This window comes from Sinocyclocheilus anshuiensis, unplaced genomic scaffold, assembly GCF_001515605.1.
Source record: "Sinocyclocheilus anshuiensis isolate Anshui unplaced genomic scaffold, SAMN03320099.WGS_v1.1 scaffold140, whole genome shotgun sequence".
NCBI classification, from domain to species: domain Eukaryota; kingdom Metazoa; phylum Chordata; class Actinopteri; order Cypriniformes; family Cyprinidae; genus Sinocyclocheilus; species Sinocyclocheilus anshuiensis.
This window is the reverse complement of record NW_015554147.1, coordinates 261485-282635: the sequence shown is the minus strand read 5'-3', so window position 1 is coordinate 282635 and position 21151 is coordinate 261485. Positions and strand designations below refer to the sequence as shown.

General features: G+C 36.5%; 1 protein-coding gene across 8 annotated transcripts in view; it reads right to left on the bottom strand.

The window, feature by feature from the left end:
* LOC107670612 (nectin-1-like) overlaps window positions 1-21151 on the bottom strand; it is a 249801-nt gene that overhangs the window by 173685 nt on the left and 54965 nt on the right. For all 8 annotated transcript variants that reach the window (XM_016463255.1, XM_016463260.1, XM_016463256.1 and 5 more), the window contains exons 2-4: window positions 6197-6571; window positions 3379-3678; window positions 1392-1509 (exon numbers count right to left, since the gene is read on the bottom strand). In XM_016463255.1, the coding sequence (XP_016318741.1) occupies window positions 1392-1509; window positions 3379-3678; window positions 6197-6571 (793 nt within the window). The remainder of the gene's footprint in view (window positions 1-1391; window positions 1510-3378; window positions 3679-6196; window positions 6572-21151) is intronic.

Genomic DNA, 21151 nt, shown 5'->3' with positions numbered 1-21151 from the left:
TTCTGAATAGAGCCATTGTAAACGGCTTTACTTATCTTGATTGAGTGCTAACCACCAATGAATGAAAAAGTAGTTTACGGAAGGAAATTATTCTCTTATCAGTCATACCACATCTATGCTGTCATGTAGTATTACAGTAAACGGAATATTTCAGAGGAGTACTCTTCAAACATCGGTCATCTTTTATTTAGTTTATTGATGCCGATATACACAACCAGTCAAATGTTTGGACATACTGATCCTCAGGATCTTGAAAACCTTAAAAACCTTTTGATCTAAAGGCTTATGAGTAAATGCTTGACATTAGTTTTGTAGACAAATATAAATTATGCATTTCTTAAAAAAAAAAAAAATAAAAAATAAAAATAAATAAATAAAATAAAAGTGTGCTTTTTGGATGGATTAGATAGTAAAGGAAATCAGGCAACAAGTGTTCAGCATGCATGTGAACTCCTCTAAGCATATATATATATATATATATATATATATATTTGTTTGTTCATTCATTCATTCGTTCGTTTAGTCGTTCATTTGTTTAATTATCTTTATTTTACAGTTACATTTGTGCTATTTAATAGTTTTGAATACTGTAATATTATTTCAAAATGTGTAAAAAAAATAAAAATAAAATGTAAGACCGGATGTTTTACCGGACAGAGCATTATGCACATTAATATATGTAGGTATAGGACACTATATGGGCTAAGGTCGTTTAAATATTCAGGCACAAAAGAATGGAATATGCTGCCTATGAATACCAAGGTATTAACAGATTGTGAGGGTTTCAGAATAAGGGTGAAGAGACCCTTGTTTTAGATTTTAGATGTTTTTTCAGGCACAAAAGAATGGAATATGCTGCCTATGAATACCAAGGTACTAACAGATTGTGAGGGTTTCAGAATAAGGGTGAAGAGACCCTTGTTTTAGATTTTAGATGTTTTAAGATAAGATGATTTAAATGTATAAGGAATTGTTTGATCTGTTTGTTATTTTTATGGGTGTGAGGTAATTTTTTTTATAATGATTTTTTGGCTAGGATTTTCTTATTTTCTCTTTTAAAAGCAAGGACCACAATGGAAATATGTTAATGCAACTTGATTGTGTTATCCTTGACAAGAAACTTGTAACAGTGTATTGCTACTTTTTGGTTCAAATAAACTCAAACTCAAACTCAATGTAAAATAATAAAAAAAAATAAAAATAGCAAGAACTATTTCAAATCTAACAATGATTTATTTTGTTACTTGCAAACAAACCAATTGGCTTTTTATTCGTCCTCTTTATGTATTTCACTCAAATACATTACTCATTCATCTGATTAAATTGATAAGCTGTGACAACAAAGTTATTATTAGTAATGTGGATTAGTATGGCAGGCAAGAATAACTCACAGTTTCCACTGGTAGACGGTGACGGCTGGGTTGGCGTCTGCATTGCACGTCAGCTTTACATCTTGACGATTCAGGTACCAGTTCCCATCAAATCCCTCGATTTTTACCTGTGGCTCATCTATATAAAAGCAAAAAAATGTCTTCAGGCAGGGGCTCAGATGGCTTTTCTGGGTCACATGACTTGACGATGGGTGCTTGTCATGATACTGATTAATGGTCTGGGCTCAGCTAAAAGGTCAAGAGTTTATTTCTTAATCGATTGGGAGAAGGGCCAACAAGTGAAGGGTTACTGAGACTACAACCACCACTGTGCCCTTTAGCTACCCACTTAGCCACAAGCTGCTCCAGGGAAACTATTCCAGAAATTGGCCTAATTGGATAAGAACCTCAGCTAAATGCCAAATTTCAATTCATTACAGCACAATTTTTCTATTAATGATGATATTAAAATGCACTGCATACTTGATGGTACCGGTCAGCAATTTCTATGTCTCTTCAGATTTATTCTTAATTGCTTTCATGAGCATGTATAAGGCTGAGTAAATTAAATTTGGAAATGTTATACCAAAGGGTAACTTGATTAACAAAACACTCAAAGTAAATCAAGAATCAGGACGAGTGATTCTCTGTGAACTTACCGCTGCTCTAAACATGGCCTTTCACACAAACAAGCGCACCATAAGAACAATATATTCTATAGCGTAGTGTGGGAGAATGGATGGATTTCCTCTATCAGTGTGCTGTACGGAGGCTGCAGTACTGCTCTAAACTGCCCTAAACAATAGCTGATAACAACAGCGGCTGAGACAGGCCAGTGACACATCTCTTCCTGCTCCGAACCTCCTCCGCAGAACTTACGTAACAGTACAGCATACATGCTAACATCTTATTACATTTGTATGCATTGTTTAGACATTCTTTGACATTCCAGTGGGGTTTAATATAAATATGTCACTAATTAGACAAGTCAGATGGATCGTCAGCTCATCAGCTCAATCATTAAATCAGTTGAATTAAATCTGAATTTTGAGATAATACTGGACTATAATATATAGTATATTATATACAATATTGATCAAAAGTGTGGAACAATTAAGATGTTTCATGTTTTTTTGAAAGAAGTCACCATACTGCATTTGTTTAAAACAAACAAACAAACACACACACGCACACACACACACACACAAACACACATACATACATACATTCATACATACATAAATAAATAAATATACAAAAAAATGTTTTCTATTTTTATATATCTTAAAATGTTATTTATTCCTGTGATGGCAAAGCTGATTTTTCTTTAGTGTCACATTTTACATCAAAAATGATTCTAATATGCTGATGTGGTGCTCAATTATTAATAATGGTTCTTGATATTAATGCTGAAAACAGTTTTTTTCTGCTTAATATATTTTGTAGAAATCATGCTACATTTTTTTCAGGATTCTTTAATGAATAGAAAGTTCAATGAACAGCCTTTGTTTAAACACAAAACTATTCTGTACCATTATAAATGCCTTTCCTGTCTTTTTTGATCAATTTAATGTATCCTTGATTAATACAATTTATGATTTCTTCTCTATTAAATACCAAAAAGCAAAAACTGATTCCAACGTTGACAATAATAAGAAATGTTTCTTAAGCAGTAAACCAGTATATTAGAATGATTTCTGAAGAATCATGTAACACTGAAGACAGGAGTAATGATGCTGAAAATTCAGCTTTATCACAGGAATACATTTTCTAAATATATTAAAGCAGAAAACAGTTATTTGACATTGTAATAATATTTCACAATATTGCTGCTTTACTGTATTTTTGATCAAATAGATGCTTAAATCCTTGGTGAGCATAATATACTTCATTCAAAAACATTTAACATTATCCCACACTTTTTTAATGGTAGAATATGTTATACATACCTATCAATGTAATTTATTTTTTTAATGTTGGAGTTTGAAAGACACGAAGAAAAACTTACACTGAACATTGAGTATGACGCTGTCAGTAAAGCGGTCTGTACGGTAGGTGACGATGCAGGTCAGCTTTTGACGGTGGGTCTCGCGGCTGGGCAACATGATGTAGTTGCTGCGCACGGTCACGGTGCCATTTGGATTGCGCGTTTCCTGAAACGTGGCTTCACCCTTCAGAGTGGTGTCCCATTTGATGATGCTGGGAGGTTTGCCGTTAGCCGACATGCAGGTGGCTACAGGCATCTTGCGTTTCGGCATCCTTGCCACAATGGTGGGTGAAGTCAAGGTCATCTTGGTCACTGGCCGTGCTGGAAGAAAGAAGTAAGCAGTAAAAAAACAAGAAAAGCAACACTGTAATATACTAAAGTACTGTGTGAACAGGAGCAACAAATGTGCCCTTGAGAAGTTGTGAAGTAAAAAAATAAAAAAATAAATAAATGTTTATTTTTCTCACTGATCCAGCGCCTCTAACACTAATCTCGCCATTCTGAAAAGTCTTTTTTTCCCCGTCAGTATAAATCAAGCAGTTCACTAATGTATTTTTCCCCTAACCCGTGTTCAAAGCGAAAGCATCAGTCAAGCACTCAAATAACAGATGTAGAAACCACTCGTTTCTCGCAGTTCCCAAAGTCATCCAATCTCGATCCTTTATGGGCTGCCAATTAGCAATTAACAGGCCCGCATCAAAAGGGAAGATGTGTGTTTATGTGAGTGCATGTCAAAGAGTGCTGATAGCAGGACTGAGGTTTGTGTCGAGGGTTGATATGACATGAAGAGGCTCTTTGAAAACAGTGAGCTGGTTATCTCTATTCATGTTGCCAGTGTTCTCAGAGGACGCATGTGAACGTGATATACAAAATGGGCTTGGGAGTAAACAAGCCACACTAGTAAAAAAAAAACTGTACTTGAGCCAAGCAGCTCCCTTTGCTGGCTTAACGGAAAACATATCAACACTTAAATTATAATTAGATCTGCAATCAGTGGGAGCATAACCCACCTCTCTAAGATACTCCTCTCTTGCACTCCAACACACACACACACACACACACACACACACACACGCCAAGCAGCTCCCTTTGCTGGCTTAATGGAAAACATATCAACACTTAATTTCTAATTAGATCTGCAATCAGTAGGAGCATAACCCACCTCCCTAATGAGATACTCCTCTCTTGCACTCCAACACACACACACACACACACACACACACACACACAGACACAAACACACACACACACATGCACATACATCATGTTGCTGTTCTTAACCTGTGCAGCTAATAACTAATAACAAAAACTGTTATTAATAAAATAATAAAAATGACAAAAACACATAATTGCTAAAACTATAACTAAAATTAAAATGAAAACAGCAAATATAAAAATAAAACTAATTCAAAATATTAACAAAAAATATAACAGTATATCAATGAAACTACACTATTTACATAGTTACAATGAATACCATGACATAAAAAGGGAAATTTACTTTTGGTACTTAAGTACTTTTAAAAGCAAGTACTTCTGTACTTGTACTTAAGTAAAAATCTGTCTTTACAACTTTTACTTGTAATGGAGTAATATTTGACCGGCAGTATCTGTACTTTCACTCAAGTAATGGAGTTGAGTACTTTGTCCGCCTCTGATGAATACTACATTGTATACATTATTTAACACACGTGTATGTTTACTTTGATTGTGTTTAATAGTTAAATTACATGCATGCATACAATAAATAATGTCATATGTATTAGCAAGTGTTCTTTCTTTCTTTCTTTTAATTTTACAGTTTTTATATTTTTATATTTATATTATTATAAGCTTTTCATCAACACACAAACCCCATTTCGGGAAACCCTGATCTATTGTATAGCATCAGAAGATCTGGATATGTACTACTTTTACAGTGTTAATGGTCTTTTTGGGTATAAAACACCATGCACTTGTGTTGTCAAAGAGCAGATTGAACATTCTGCTTAACCTCGGATTTTGCGTTTCAAGGAAGTAAGAAAATAATACAATGTTGGAATCCTTTAATAAAATTATAGCTTATCTTCACTCGTGTGTGTAGCGAAAACATGCATGAATGCATTATATCTGAAGGTCGAGGCTAGGGTGTAGCTCTTTCTGTTGTGCTGAGCACTGATCAATACATTTCAAGCATAGTGAAGGTTTTAACCAAGCACCTCACAGACCTGGAGTGGTCAAGGACAAAGGTGATTTTTCTGAAGGGCTTACAGGGTTATGAATAAAATATTGCTGAAACAACATCCATTTACACCTTACTCTCTGCTAACCATGACGACACCTTTAATCAAAAATCTCTCACCATGTCAGTGCTAAGAGTGCGGAGAATATTCAAGAAAATGACACCTATTTCTGTGCTGTCCTCCACGGTGTTATATGTGTGCAGAGAACTTGCTGCTCAGTGCAAACCAGTGTTTTGGGACTGCACTGCATTTTTAAAAATGTTTTAACTGTTCGTAATTTACTGTTTATTTATTTACTTATTACATTCAATGCAAATTTTTGTATAAAACATCTTACATAAATTGTACCAGTTAATGTGAATAACTTGCACAAATTTTAGCATGGAATATAAATGTTTTTTGAACAAATTACACAATGATCTGCTTGTTATTTGTGAATGAGGCCCACTGTCACATTAATTTGACAATTTCAGAATTATTTCATGAATGACATACACAGAAATGTATTCTGCTCATGTTTCATGAATGAGGCCCATTGATGCTCTGTGAATGTGTTCTTTTCGCAGGAGAACAGCAGTATATATGTACGGTCTCAGCTGCCAGTATGGTGGTCTTACCAAAGACGGTGAGGTTGACCATATTCTCCCTGTTGCCTGCTGGGAAGGTGGTGTACTCGCAGATGTAGGCTGCCTCATCAGATAGCCGTAGGTTGCTGAACACAATGGTGGTATCCTCAAGAGTAGAAGGGGACCTCTGGCGTACAGCTGGATGCTTGAAGCTCACACGGTCTTTGAAAGGGGGCAGCACTGATACTCCCAAGTCTGGGTTAGCGGTGGCGACGTTTTGTTTGGTGCCATTTATCAGCTTTTGCCAGGTGACCTGAGAAATCTTCACTGGTGGCTTACCGTTGATGAAGACACATCGCAGTTCGACCGTGTCACCCACGAATCCAGACTTACTGGGGTCCGTCTGCACCGACTGCCCATTCCCTGCTGCAGAAAGACAAGGACATTACAAACAAGTCAACCAATCCGTGCTATGAATGATTGTTAATGCACTACATTTTGCAATACTTTGGTAATTTACCAATATTAAAACCAAATTTCTTTTAAGGTGACAGTCACCAATATTATGTGTAAATAACTAACCCTAAACCGAACCCTAAACCGAACCCTAACCCTATAGTAAGTATATGCATTTAATTAAGATTACCTAGTACTGTGTAATTACATTGTAACGACATCACCTTAAAATAAAACGTAACCAAAATATTTATTTAAATGAATTAATAGCATATGGAATCTCTCCATGTGTCTTGGTATTTATTTCGAATATGCATCACGGAAACTATCAACCCTAACAGAAGTCACAACAGCTCATTGACTCGACTCGGGCTTTCACGCTACAGTCGAGTGCGTCAAAATAGCTAGCATGCCAATTCAACAAGAGTACTTCAAACGCCACCTTCGTCGACAAACAGGACTAAATACAAGCATGGCAGTGATGTTTACAGGCAGCATTAGGTCTTCAAGAGCTCCGGATGTAGACTTTCCCCGCATGTGTAATGATGGTGGATCCCCCCGACTCTGATCCTGACTGCCAACCCTCCCACACCACTCTATCCTAATTATTTCTCATTGGTAAACTCGGTGACAGCCTCAAGCACCTATTAATGGAAACAATGTGGGATCCAGTGTGAGTGTGCCCACAATGATGGCACTTGAATTAAGCTACAATAAACCAGGCAGGCAATTAGTAGTAAACGAATGGGTTTTCTATGTTTTCCCTGCAACAGCTTTCAGGAGTATCTGTCACGTAGAAGATGAATCCATTGCCCCCAGTTAAAACAATAGTGGTTTTGTCTCTCACCCTGAATACGGCATGCCCCACAGTCAAAAGTGTCTTGTTTTGACAGGCCCTTGGCCTTTTGTCTCCCTGGTGACCTTCTTTTACCCCCTCCAGCTGAGAATGATGTGTCAACACTCAACACCCTCCTTCTCACCCATTCCTTTTCTCTAAAGTCTAGCTTTTTTGTACGTGCTATTACTCATACTTTTGTTTAACTACCCCCTTTACCTCACCCCCTGCGTTTCATTCATATTTTCTTTGTCTTCACTTCCTTAACACCTGACCAGACAATCGGCTCTTCTTACATATCAACCCCACATATGCTTCCTCAGAAGGGCTATGCATCCATGAGCACTTTCAGTTCCTGTTTAGCTCTAGAGAGGCCATTCATAACAGAAGCTTTCCTGACCCGTGAATAACTCTGAGGCAAACGTGTCCCTTGAGGGTCCATGAGTTCTGTTGTCTTTAACAAACCTGTCGTAAGAGACCCAGAGTAGATATATTTCTCCTCACCGTGAGGTGCTGTGCTGTCCTGTTGGTCTTGCTTCCTGCACAGACATATACTAAACCACCTACCTTCACCTCCCTCTTTCCCCCACTCTCTCTCTCTCTCTCTCTCTCTCTCTCTCTCTCTCTCTCTCTCTCTCGCTTATTTATGACTGGCAAAACAGGTAATTACCTCCTACAGAGAGACCTTAGCAAAGAGGAAGTAACTCTGAACTACTGTGCTTAATCACGCCACTCATAAAAGTTGGAAATACTGCAGGGGAAAACAAAACCAAGGGAAACTGTGGGTCATTTGACCAAATGCGTTCCATTTGCACCCCTCATATAAATATACAAAACTTTGCTATAATAATGACATCATCGTTCTTTTAAGAAGTGAACTTTCGAGCACGACTTTAGTATTTCATCTTATATTTTGTTCATGTGTCATCTTAAAATGGCAACATTACCATTAGGGGTGCAACGGTTCTCGGTAAAAAATCAAATGACATTGTATGTTACAATTGTAAACTTAAACTGTGAACCTTTAAAGCAGGGTCTAAAATATGGTATTTTTATAAAATACATTTTATACATGTAGCGAATCAGCTCATAAGGGAAATATGAATAATTAATCATAACTAGTTATAATTAATTATAAATATTTAGATCCGCTGTAGATATTTACTTGACCTCTCAGGGTCAACTGTCTGTCAATTCTAAATAGATACTAAACATGGTAGGATTACATATAGGCAGGATGATAGGAATGGGTTCCATCATAAGCATGCATAAAATAGTCTAAAAATATCAAAGACAACATACACCATGACCTGAAGGATACACTGTTCATTCAAAGAAAGGTTTTCCTTAGAAAAGTCCATTTCTACTGTTCCTTGTGCCTCTTGCGATGGAACATGCAGTGATTTTCCCTGCTTCGCATTCCATTAGGTCGTAAATGTATCTGGTGTCAGGGTTGCCATGGTAACCAGGGTCCTGGGCCCTGTTCACAGACAACTTGGCACCCAGTATGTTTATTGCGTGAGGGGTCTGTGAACGTTTGTTAATCTAATGAATAATTGATTTGTTAAATCAAATGAAAAATGGTGTCTGATTGGTCCAGACGCTACATACATATACATTTAACTAAAGGATCCTTTCATTTTTTCCCCCTTTACTCGTACTGCACAAAAAGTGATTCAATAACATTGAATGTTACAGGGACTGATTATTGCAAATGCAGATCCCACTGTGTTCTGGTTAAATAATTTTTATTCATTTATTGCTAAGGTTTGCATATGGTGGTGTGTTCTTAATGACAGCTTTCCTAAAAATATATCCTATTCATAAAATAAGAAATATCCCAATATATTGCCTTGCTTACAGTATCGCAATGTATCGCAACATATCGCATCGCTACCCCTGTATCGTGATACGTATCGTATTGCCAGATTATTGCCAATACACAGCCCTAATTTAAATGGTACCTTTTGAAAATGAGACAATAATGGGCAATTTTGAAGAGTCTAAGGTGAATTGCTGATTGGGGATCTGATATGAGTATCTGTAAGCCATTTTATGAATAGTTGAAATACTGGTTTGAGCTGAGGCCTATGGGTGACATCAGTCATGAGAGTTCAACAAGTATGGGCAAGTGTTTACATTCTACATTTAAGACTTACAGGCATTTGAAACATAATCTGGGAAAAGTTAAACTTGAGAAGACACTGATTAGTCTAAAAGTAAACTATGTCTCATGACCAGCGGGGTTGAAACTAGCCACACATTTAGAGAGACAGCGAGAGAAGCAGGCAAAATATACACTGTTCATTCAATGCACACAGAAATATAAGTATTTTTTGTGTGTGTGTGTGAGTGTGTGTGCGTGCATGCGTGTTTACGAGTGTATGAAAGTTGAAAAAAAAGACAGTTCAAAGTTGCTAATTCACAAACCTGAAAGCAAGACACTCAAGATTTCAGAGAACACATGGTACTGACCTTGAATACAAAGAAATAAACTCTTATCACCGAGGAACTTTCTTCTTTCTCATGCAGTGTTACACTGGAAGTTTCAGGTTTGTTTTGCAGGAACATGAAAGTTAAATCATTTTGCCATGAATTCAGCTGTGTTAACCACCTATAAATGGTTTAAAGTAGATATTTACACTTTATTCAGAGTGAAGCCCATGCAAAAGTTGCCATCACAATGATGTTACTGGTGTTCAGTGTTGGGGAGTAACTAGTTACATGTAACGACGTTACGTAATTTAATTACAAAATAAATGTAATTGTAATCAGTTACAGTTACTAAGAAAAAATGTGTAATTAAATTACAGTTACTTATGAAAATGTTAACGATTACAAATGGGATTTCATTTGAATATTTACACAAATCCACATACAGATGTAATTGCACTGATTACTCTGAGACATACGGCCCTATAATTTCCGTGATGCGGAAAACACAGACTGGTTCATAATCCAGTTATAAAAACGGAATTCCTATAGCCTAACGCGGATGGAATATGCCACATTTTGGACGAATAAATCAAAAGTAGGTCAGTACACTTGAATCAAAACGCGATATGGACTAGTGTCTGTGAATATTAAGCCGCAAAAAGACAATATATGAATCCTGCACATTCTGCGTGTCTGTGGAAATCAGGCGCGGCCTGGCCATTGGGAGAACCGGGACAATTCCCGGTGGCCTGGCAGCCGATTTGGCCCGCTATTTTAATATTATTATTGTATAGTTGCCTGCCGAATGTACTAAAGCGATTATTTCCGAATTTGCCATTCGATAATGAAATATCTAATAAATCATGAATCGGTTAGTCGTGATAGTTTAACCATGGAATTTGTAGTAAAAATAAATACAAATGGTAATCCATTTGCAAAAAAATTTACTATAATAAAAGCATGGTTGATTTTTGTAAGGGAAAAATATGACTCCTGTTCAGTATTATGATTTTTCCATAAAGATACTGAGAGATAGATATCAGGGCAAAATAAAGAGACTGCAAAGAAAAATGTAAGTGAAGGTGCAGTTCAGGAGAGAATTTTTAATTATTTTGCATGCCCCCAACCTTTGTTGTGGGTGTATGAGTGTGAGATTTCCCGGCCTGAAATGTTTTCCCAGTCCGCCCCTCGTGGAAATTAATGGCGCAAACATGTGGTTTAATTTACTACACATAGGCCTACTGAAGCTCACGGTGTTTACAGCCTCTGCCGCCTCAATATATGAGTACATGAACACATAAACATAATCTCTAGAACTGCTCTGAGTCACTTCATGAGCATTTTACTTATTTTGAGAAAACTATCATCATATCATATACAAAGAGACACCAATGTTTCAAAAAGACACCAATGTTTCAGGAGTTTAGTACACAGAATAGGACACATGCTTATTAGATAACCGTATTTGAGTTGATGTACAGGTATATGCTTTTATTTATTATTATTTTTAATTAGCTATTTTTTTCCAAACCATTGTTAGATGCAGTGTTTCCTGTAGTTATGCAAATATTTGGTTTCAAAAACAGTATCAGTAAACTATTTCTTATGATTTTAAATCTGCATTGAACTTCAGATCAATCTCAAAGTAAAAGGCGGTATTAAAAGTCTGATTTTGTGGTGGATGTGTTAAAATTTGATCATCTTAATTCAAGTGAGGAAGGATTTTGAAAGTCTGACAGTGTTGAGCACTACTGTAAGGTTAACCCTGCATGGTGTAAATGTTTGAAAATGATTAACAGTTGCAAATAAACATTCATTAGAAATGTATAAAATTAATCAAAAAGCAATCAAAAGTAATCAGTTACATTACTATAATAAAGTAATTGAAAAAGTTACACTACTATTACATTTTAAATACGGTAACTTGTAATCTTTAACCTATTACATTTCCAAAGTAACCTTCCCAACACTGCTAGTGTTTACTTACTGGTCCAAGTCATAAGAGACCCCCTAACCCTGAGTATGAAAATCAATTGTGATGCTATCCTTAGCAAACATCACTTATAAAGGAGGGGACCAGCTGGTGATGTGTCAGGTTTTTTTTTTTTTTAACCGATGTACACCAAACCCTTAATTTCTCATTTACCCAGGCATGTACGGATTAGATATTTTTGACCAGAGTGTATAGACCCATCAGCAGGCACTGTGAAACGACAGATTGATTGACTAATCGAGTTTGACAGAAAGACAGCTGGCAACCTCTGCACAGCTACCTTGGGGAACACCTGTGTCCTTGTACCCCTTGGTTTGACCCTGTTTCCACTGGTATTTGCTACTGTGACAGGGTTGAAACAAGAGGAAATGTCTCGTGAAGTACCAATGCGATTTACAGCTTGCCAACATCAGTAAGAAAAACAATCCAATCTAGGGAGGAAAGCGTTTGAAATATAGGCCTAGTTCACTTCAGCTGCATGGAGATGTTGTTAGTGGGGGAATAGGAGAAGTAGCAGGGAGACTATATTCTGCTAACTCCCTCCTCTGAGTCATCCACTTAGACCACCGCAAATAAAGATCAGTCCACTCTTTTGAGGGAGTTGTGAGAGAGGGGTAATTATACGGCTCCAGAACCCAAATCCTCACACTGAGGAACCTAAAGCCTCTGGGCCCCCTGACCCCATTTCCACCTCTTCTTCCTCCACCTCAGGGCTGAATGGGTCTTCCAAAGAAAGTAGGAGATAGAGAGTAATTATAGCCAGCACAGTGGAGATGAACAATGGAGGGCAATCAGAGGGAAAACTTGAGAATATAAGCACTTCTGTACACAATAAAAGAAGTTAAGTTGCTACGAAACAAAATCAAGGGCAAACAGACTGCGAGAGAGCATTGTCATTGGCACAATGGTGCCCTCGAAAGCACAACAAAAAAAGTTGAGTAAGACGATCACTTGCAGACATCTGAATAACGATGAGAGTGAAGTAACACACCGCAAATCTCGAGGTCTTAAAGTATCATCCAGTGGGTCTGACAAACAGGTGTCAGTGGTGAGCAAATATCAGCTGAACCAGCAAAAAAAACAGCAGTAAGAAGTATCTTGCCAAACTTTACATTTGCCTACCCAGGTAAAAAGAAAGTTCACTGGTAGTTGGTCAAACGGTCATGAGGTTGAAGGAGGCCTTCGGATATTGTCTTGGATAACGGGGGGCCTTCAAGTCAAAAAGGTTCAGAACCACTGTTTTAGTGTATAAAAGGTAACTGCTGTTGTTTCCAGGCCTACTTCTCACAATGGAATCACAGAATCTGCCCTATTCACTCTCACACGTGGACCATGAGGCTGGGGTGGGGGTGCAACTAGGACGTCTCCTGTAAGATGTAGCATCAGTGCGAAGGCACACTCCAAACAGAGCTACCATTCTCCGGGACGGTAGCCTGACCGGATCCGCATCTCTCCCCGGGCATGAGGCACAACACTGGACCTGCTTCAGGCCTCCCAGAAAAAAAAAAATTATGGCATTCGGCCCATCTCATTAAGAAAACCGCAGAAAGGCTTGTTTAGAGAGTCTACAAAATACGCCCCATTGTGTGTGGGTAATCTAATAGCAATCCAGGTCCTTCAGTTAGGAAAAAAGAAGAGCTCAGCTTCGGTGAGGACACTAATATGTTTATGTGCTAGAGAGTGATGATACGGTGCCTGCCAGCACATCCCACTCACGCTGTGGGCGCATTACGATGCTGTATCAAGTTAGCAGCTAAAAACAGAGAAGAGACTGCGACGGTGGAGTTCAAAAGTAACTCTAAAATCAATGAGGAGAATGTGATGAATCCTACAGCCGGCTATGCACGTACGACTCATTCTAGTGTGTTTGTTTTTGAGTGTGTGCGCATTTCTGCAGACGTGCTGCCTCTCTTCTAAACATGGCTATTTGATTCTTGTTTTACCAGCTACCCTCATCTACTGTGTCAGCCTTAGCTAATATTTACCTTCAGCAGAAACCTGCTGCAACATATGGTCAGCACTCCGGCTTTCACTTGCGCTCTGCTCTCGCCCCTTTCTCCATTAGCGCTCAAACTTTACACACATTTCCCCTAAATATCCCTTTTCCTGATAGACCATCTACCATCTGCTTGATTGAGGCGGTGTATTTACCTGAACCAACTTGCTATACAGGAAGTTATAATGATTCTGTATACTCTGTCTGTCAAACAGTTTGGTACATATCATCAACATGCCCTAAGGGCACCGTTCCCAACAGCTCCAGACCGATTAACAGAGATAGTTTAAAGAGGAATCATGCTATTTTTGAAAACTGGATGGGAAATATTGCAACACTCAGAAACAGGGTTATTGTAGTAAACAAAAACATAAACTAAAAGTAAATAAATAAATAAATACATTTAAAAATGAAAACGGGAATTAAACAAACAAACCTGATTCAACAAATTAATAAAAATGATAATTGTACCTCAAATACTAAAATAACATTGCTCAGAAAAGAAAGGCATGCACAATATTATAACACTGTCGATATACAATATACAATACAAATAAAGTGATCATTATTCATGTTATGGCTGGTAACCAATAAAATGCAGATATTAAAATTCTATATTTTGTCTACATTTTATACTTTTTGTTATATATGACTTGATACGATTATGATTATAATACGATTATGTCATTAAAAATTTAAATCAATTGTTTAAGTCACATGTGAATTTAGGCAGCACAACATTATAATGCATAGCATGAAAAATGCATGAATATGTTCATTTTGACATTTGCTAAAAATTGCAAACAGTTCTTACATTATTAACTTTAAGTCAGCTGTAGCTATCGGCAAATGTGAATATTAAATTTAATTAAAAACAGTTTACAGCCTGATTTCAGCTAAAGAGGATAACATTTTTGTGAAATTTTAGTAGTGATGTACCAGATGTTTGTTTTTTTTTTTTAAGCGTAGGCTCAGCAAACAGCTTTTGGCCTTTACTCATTCAAGCAGATAGAAGCTGGTCTTGCATAACTTAAAAAAAATGAATAAAAATGCCGAGGGTATTATCAAGATGGCCGCCAAGTTGAATGACTTGCTCAAAAGGACATTGCCCTCATCTAAAGAAGGCACTGATTATACAACCATATGTTGCTTTCTTCCATATTTGACTATGCAGCCAACCCCACATGGCACAAGTCCAGTGCGATGTAGGAAGGAGCGTACAGGCCCACACTGCTTCTCCCCTGAGAGTGGTTTGAAGGCGTTGTGAAAATGTCAAGGAGATGCATCAGCATACCTGTGTTCTGCTCTCTTTCTTCTCCATCACTCTTTTTTACACACAGATTCATCTTTCGCAGCTCGGCCTGCCAGCTCTTCCACTACATTTTTATATACACAATCCAACAGCAGGATAGATGATGTAATACACAAGCATACAGGCTTTGAATCTGTTATTTGGCAGGCATATTGCACTCTTTATAAAGGTCAAAGGATGCAGCACAAACTTTAAATGTTTGTTGCCTCATGCAAACAAAATCCAAATAATATTTTTTTTTTATACTAGGATCTTGCTGGATAAGATTGCGGAATTGTTTATTTTTTTGAGACCAGCACAACTACATTGTATATGCACTATAGAACATTGTATATGCACTATTATTTTTCTTAATAATATACACTACCACTAAAAGGTGCAATCATTGCACATCATTTATTTATTTACTTTTATTTTATTTTTTTATTCTTTTTTTAAAAGGCTAGATTTATCTTATCAAAATTACAGTAAAAAAATATTACAACAACAGTTTTATATTTTAATATATGTTCATGTAATTTATCCCCGTGATTGAAAATTTTCAACACCATTACTCCAGTCTTCAGTTGTCATAAGATTATTCAGAAATCATTCTAATATGCCAACTTGATGCTCAAGAAACATTTATTATTATTAACAATAATAGAAATTGCTTAATAATTTGGAAGAAACCATGATACATTTTTATTTCAGGATTCTTTGATGAATAGAACAAAACAGCATTTTTTGAAAATAAAATATTTTGTAACATTGGAAATTTATTTACTTTATGTACTTTTGATCAATTTAATCTGTATATGCTGAAAAACAATATTAGGCATCAAAAACTTTTCAAAATTGATAATGCTTGTTAACGATCATGTGACAGAGTAATGAAATGATGAAAATGATGAAAATTCAGTTTTGATATCTCAAGAATAAATTATATTTTAAAATGAAAATATGAAAACATCAAAATAGAAAGTTATTATAATTGTAATAATATTACACCGCATCACTGTTTTTACTGTAGTTTTGCAGCCTTGGTGAACATAAAGAGACTTCTTGTCTCTTTATGGAATCTCAGTGATTCCAAACTTTTGAACTTTACTGTAAATAAAACATATAAAATGTAGTTTTGTCTTGCTAGAAGTTCAAAATAGGTCAACAGCAACTACAAAGTGTAAACAGACCGATACAAGACTTGAAGACAAGGTCGTGCTCACTGACGTTTTCTCTCTGTCCCTCTCGAAATGTGAACAAGGACACTGTCATAGTTTCGGTTGGGCTGAGGAAAAAAACAAACACAATCTGTGTCCGTACTTGCCCTAACAGCTGATGACATCATCCTGATACGAGATACCAGGCCACCTGTCAAGAGTCAGAGGAAGCGCTGGCCGTTAGGGTCAACAAAACTTACATCGTTAATGATTACAGAAGCCAGCAAAATGACTACACAAAAACGGCCTTGCTTGTTTGCAAAAGAGAGACAGAAACTAGGCATCAGAGACACAAAGATAAGGAAAAAAGGCTCAGCTGGCACCATTACATAAATGCATACATAAATGCATAAGAGAGTTTTACACAGAATGGTATTCAGCTAAATTATTGATGGCCCCATTCACTAAAAAGCTTTTTGTGGTACACAGGAAAGAGTGACAGCTTCCTTTACTATGTGTATTTATGCTGCCTTTGGAGTATGCATATATTTGCGAGTGGATCTTTCTGCATGTGTGCGCTTGAATGTGTTTAATGTGCTGGTGTGTGCGCAAGGATAGGTTTGTGTACAAAAGGACAACAGCGAGCCAGCTTCTAACAACCTAAACATCTATAAATGGCTTTAACAAACTGAGATGTTTTAACAAATCATGGTCTCCTGTGGATATCAACACAAAAGCGACCAGCATATCTCAGCGGGTGATTTATAACCAATGTAACCAAAAAAAAAAAGTGAGTCACGGCAAATGTGAAGTAGATTAGAAATAATGAACAAAACATAATTAATCTTTTATCACACAGATTGCTAGATAAATACACTCATGAGCAATAATTTATCAGAGTTGGCCATTTTTCAATAATGCAGTGATATCCTCAGGCATAAAATCAATAACAGCTGTTAGATGTCTTCATGTGAAAAATATCGAATCAATAAATAATGTGGCAATGGCCATTACTGGTGAGCTATAAGTAATGGATTACACCTGAGATGGCCTTTGTCTGCGGGTTACAGTTGGTGGGAGGTGTAAAGGGGACTGGAGTCAAATTAAAGTGAATCTGAGGGAAGTAAGAGAGAAAGAAAGAAATTCAACGGGGAAAAGATAATTTTATATAATTTAAGAAAATCAGATGTAGGGTACTGAACAGATTATTACATTATAATCAACCTTAAAGGGATGGTTCACCTAAAAACAAAAATTTGCTGATTTCTTTTCACCCTCAGGCCATCCAAGATGTAGATGAGTTTGTTTCTTCATCTGAGAAATTTAGCATTACATCATTTGCTCATCAATGATACCTTTGCAGTGAATGGGTGCCGTCAGAATGAAAGTCCAAAGAGCTGATAAAAAAACATCACAATAATCCACAAGTAATCCACACAACTCCAGTCCATCGATTAACATCTTAACAGACATTGATTGATGGACTGGAGTCGCGTGGATTCCTTATGGATTATTGTGATGGTTTTATCAGCTGTTTGGACTATAATTCTGACGGCACCCATTCACTGCAGAGGCTCCATTGGCGAGCAAATCCGTTACAATGAAGAAACAAATGTATATTGGATGGCCTGAGGGTGAGTACATTTTTAGCAAATTTTCATTTTTGGGTGAACTATTCCTTTAAGAAAACAAATCTGAACTGTGTCCAAGGTATAGGTCATTAAATACTACCAGAAGCATTGGTCTAAAATATATTTACTCTAGTATAAAATAATAATAATTGCTGTATTTCAGCAAACACATTCAACATGACTGAATCATTTCCCAGAGTAAAGTGTCATGCAATAGCGTGCGATACAACACAAACCCACAGACTCAGTGAAATCATTGTCTGGTGCAACTTCATGTCTGTATCCAGTGTGTATTTTGAGTGACAGCTTGGATGTGTTTTGTATCTGCTGCTGAACCGATGGCCTCAGTGCACCTTGGGCTACACTGTATACTCAGCACATCTTGCAGAAAAAGTATTTAAAGTTCAGCCGAAAGCAGCGCTGGGGGATATGCTAAAGACGGCCATGCATGACAAATCCTCTCCCTGTCCATCATCATCAATGGGCAAAATTTCAGTCCGGAAAAGTTCAAATCCAAAGTGTTCACAAGGAAAATCGAGGAGGTAATGATTAAATGGATTACATGGACGAGCGATTTAAATGCTATGCATGAACGAGCATGATGCAAGATTTAAGGTTGTGTATGTTTGCAAATAATCACCTGAAAATAATTCTTCAAAATGTATTTATTTATTGCCATTTATTAATTTGTGGTAATAACCATATACTGTTATGGTAATAACAGCGGTTCTATAACTTATAACTGTATTTTTCATTAAGTGATATAATGTTAATATACCAATCACAAAAAAACAAAAACAAAAAAAACAATAAATATCAACTAAGTAACATAAAAAGTAACAAAATATTTTGTGTTGTGAACATTTCTGATATCAATAAATGAGAAGAAACAAAACTATTTAAATAAATGTAATCACATAATGTGTCAAACAGGGAGTGTCGGAAATGGGCTTTTATTGTTTTCACAGAAAATTATATGGTAATTCATCAAATTAGTCAGTTTAACCTTATTTTATACTGTATATGTAAGCTAACTTATTTACATGTTTTTACTGAAGCATTTTTTGTTAATTTCTTTTTTCTGTAAAAAAAATAAAAAATAAAAACCCAATCTATTCATTTATTTTAGTGCCATGACAATACTATGCTTTTTAGACATATACCCTTAAATAACCATATATTCATTGAAGTATCTTGTAAATACCGTGGTATATGAACTTCTTAATAGACCGAAATAATAGCCATAAAAAATAGACCAAAAAATAAAATAGACCAAAATAATAGCCAGTCCTATTAACAGACCCATATTTGGGCAATTTGAGAATACTAGTCAATGAATATGTAGAGTTTAGTGAAAAAAAATAAAATAATAATAAATAAATAAATAAATACATAAGTCATACCTTTGTGGACTACTCACATTTTACCTTTAAATGTATATAGTGCGTACTTGACACTGGTATTGACATTGGGCACTCTTCGCTAAAGCTTCCTGACGAATTAACCTGTGATTAGCTTTCCAAACTCCCAAGGTTCCTGTGACTAACAGTAGCACAACCCCCTGATGGGAGGGCTAATCTAAAAAAACAAAAAGAGAACAGATAATCAATTATTTGATGTGAGGTGCTGCTGAAATCCTCAAGCCCCCTCCTGCATCTCTCTGATGAAAGAGTTTTATGAAGATTTTTTAGAGGGAAGTCATGTTGAGAGATTCATCCATTTTTAACGCTTTGTAGAAAAATATGAAATGTCCATCTGACATCAAACAGCATGGTTTATTATCAGGGTTTAAACAGGCCAGTATTGTGGAAACAGGACAGCTGGGCCGGTGGGCAGCTTTAGTCTCTCCCCCTCATTCGACAGAGCAGATTGATCTATTAACATGTCCAGTTGGGAATTCACACTCCCACTGGAGGGGGTAGTGAGAGAGCCTGGACCACTCACAATTAACACATGCATTTAGTATGCGAACCGGCCAGTGCCATCATCTGTTATCTGGTGCTAGATGAGATCATAGAGATTTATAACTGGAAGTACATTGGGGATATGTAAGCCACAGCTACAACTAAGAGGAAAATACTACTTCTTAAAAATAAAAATGGCTAAATCATCACTGTTTTATATTGCATTTCCAATATTCTTGATTTTAAATTAGGTTTAGGGCACTTGATTCATTACATAAGGGTTTAGCACTTTTTTCACAGTCAAGACAGTGTAGTTAACACTAGCAAATATATTTAAATAATATATAAAATATAGCAAATGTATATAATATATAACCAGGAACGGGTCATTGCATGGGGTAGCCATGCTGAGATCACAAGATCAGATGATAATTTATCTTTCTAACCCTCCTATTGTCAGATACTTTTGCTTGTGAAATGAACTAACAATGGCTGAACGCAAACCGAACATTTTCTACCATGGCAAGGGTAACCGAAAATTGTTGCTTTTACAGGATACTGCCTCCACACCACTAGGTGTCAATATAAGTCCTAAACGGTTTCCATTTCGACCAGTGCAACATAAAATTACTCATATGTATTTTCCATCAGAATAGTTAATGTTCTGGAGCCAGAGCTTGTTCTCGGACAGTTCTTGTCTAGGCCTGTCACGATAACAACTTTTTGTTGTGCAATATATTGCCCCAGAAATAATTGCGATAAGCGATATTATTGTCAATCATCGTTTCATTTTAAAGACCATTTTATGCCACTGAATACATAATCATAATGTAACAGCATAATAATGCAACAAGGCCTACACACTTCCAAATGACAACAAACTTTTACTTTTTAAGAATATTTAGATCATGGAAATTAAGTATCAAAATATTAGATACCTTAAAAAACCTGATTAAATAGTATATAAACATTTTCTAACAAAAAGTGCAAAGTAGAAAAAAATAAAAATGCACAAAGAACTTGTATGGAGATTTTTCCATCTACAGATTTTCCTCTGACCTTCTTTTCTCTGTAAATTAAGGGTGCACACTATTGCTGAAAAACACAACCACTACTTAGCAGTCAGATGTCCGTATGCACAAAGGCACAGATGCCTAAACAAGACCATATCTGCAGATGAAACTTTTTTTGTAGAAGCATTTTTTAAAATTTGAACGAGCACCTCATGACTACACCACGTTATGGACGAGAAGCTGCAAAAGACACAAGCGCAAGTGGAATGTACAAAACATGGTGACATTAAT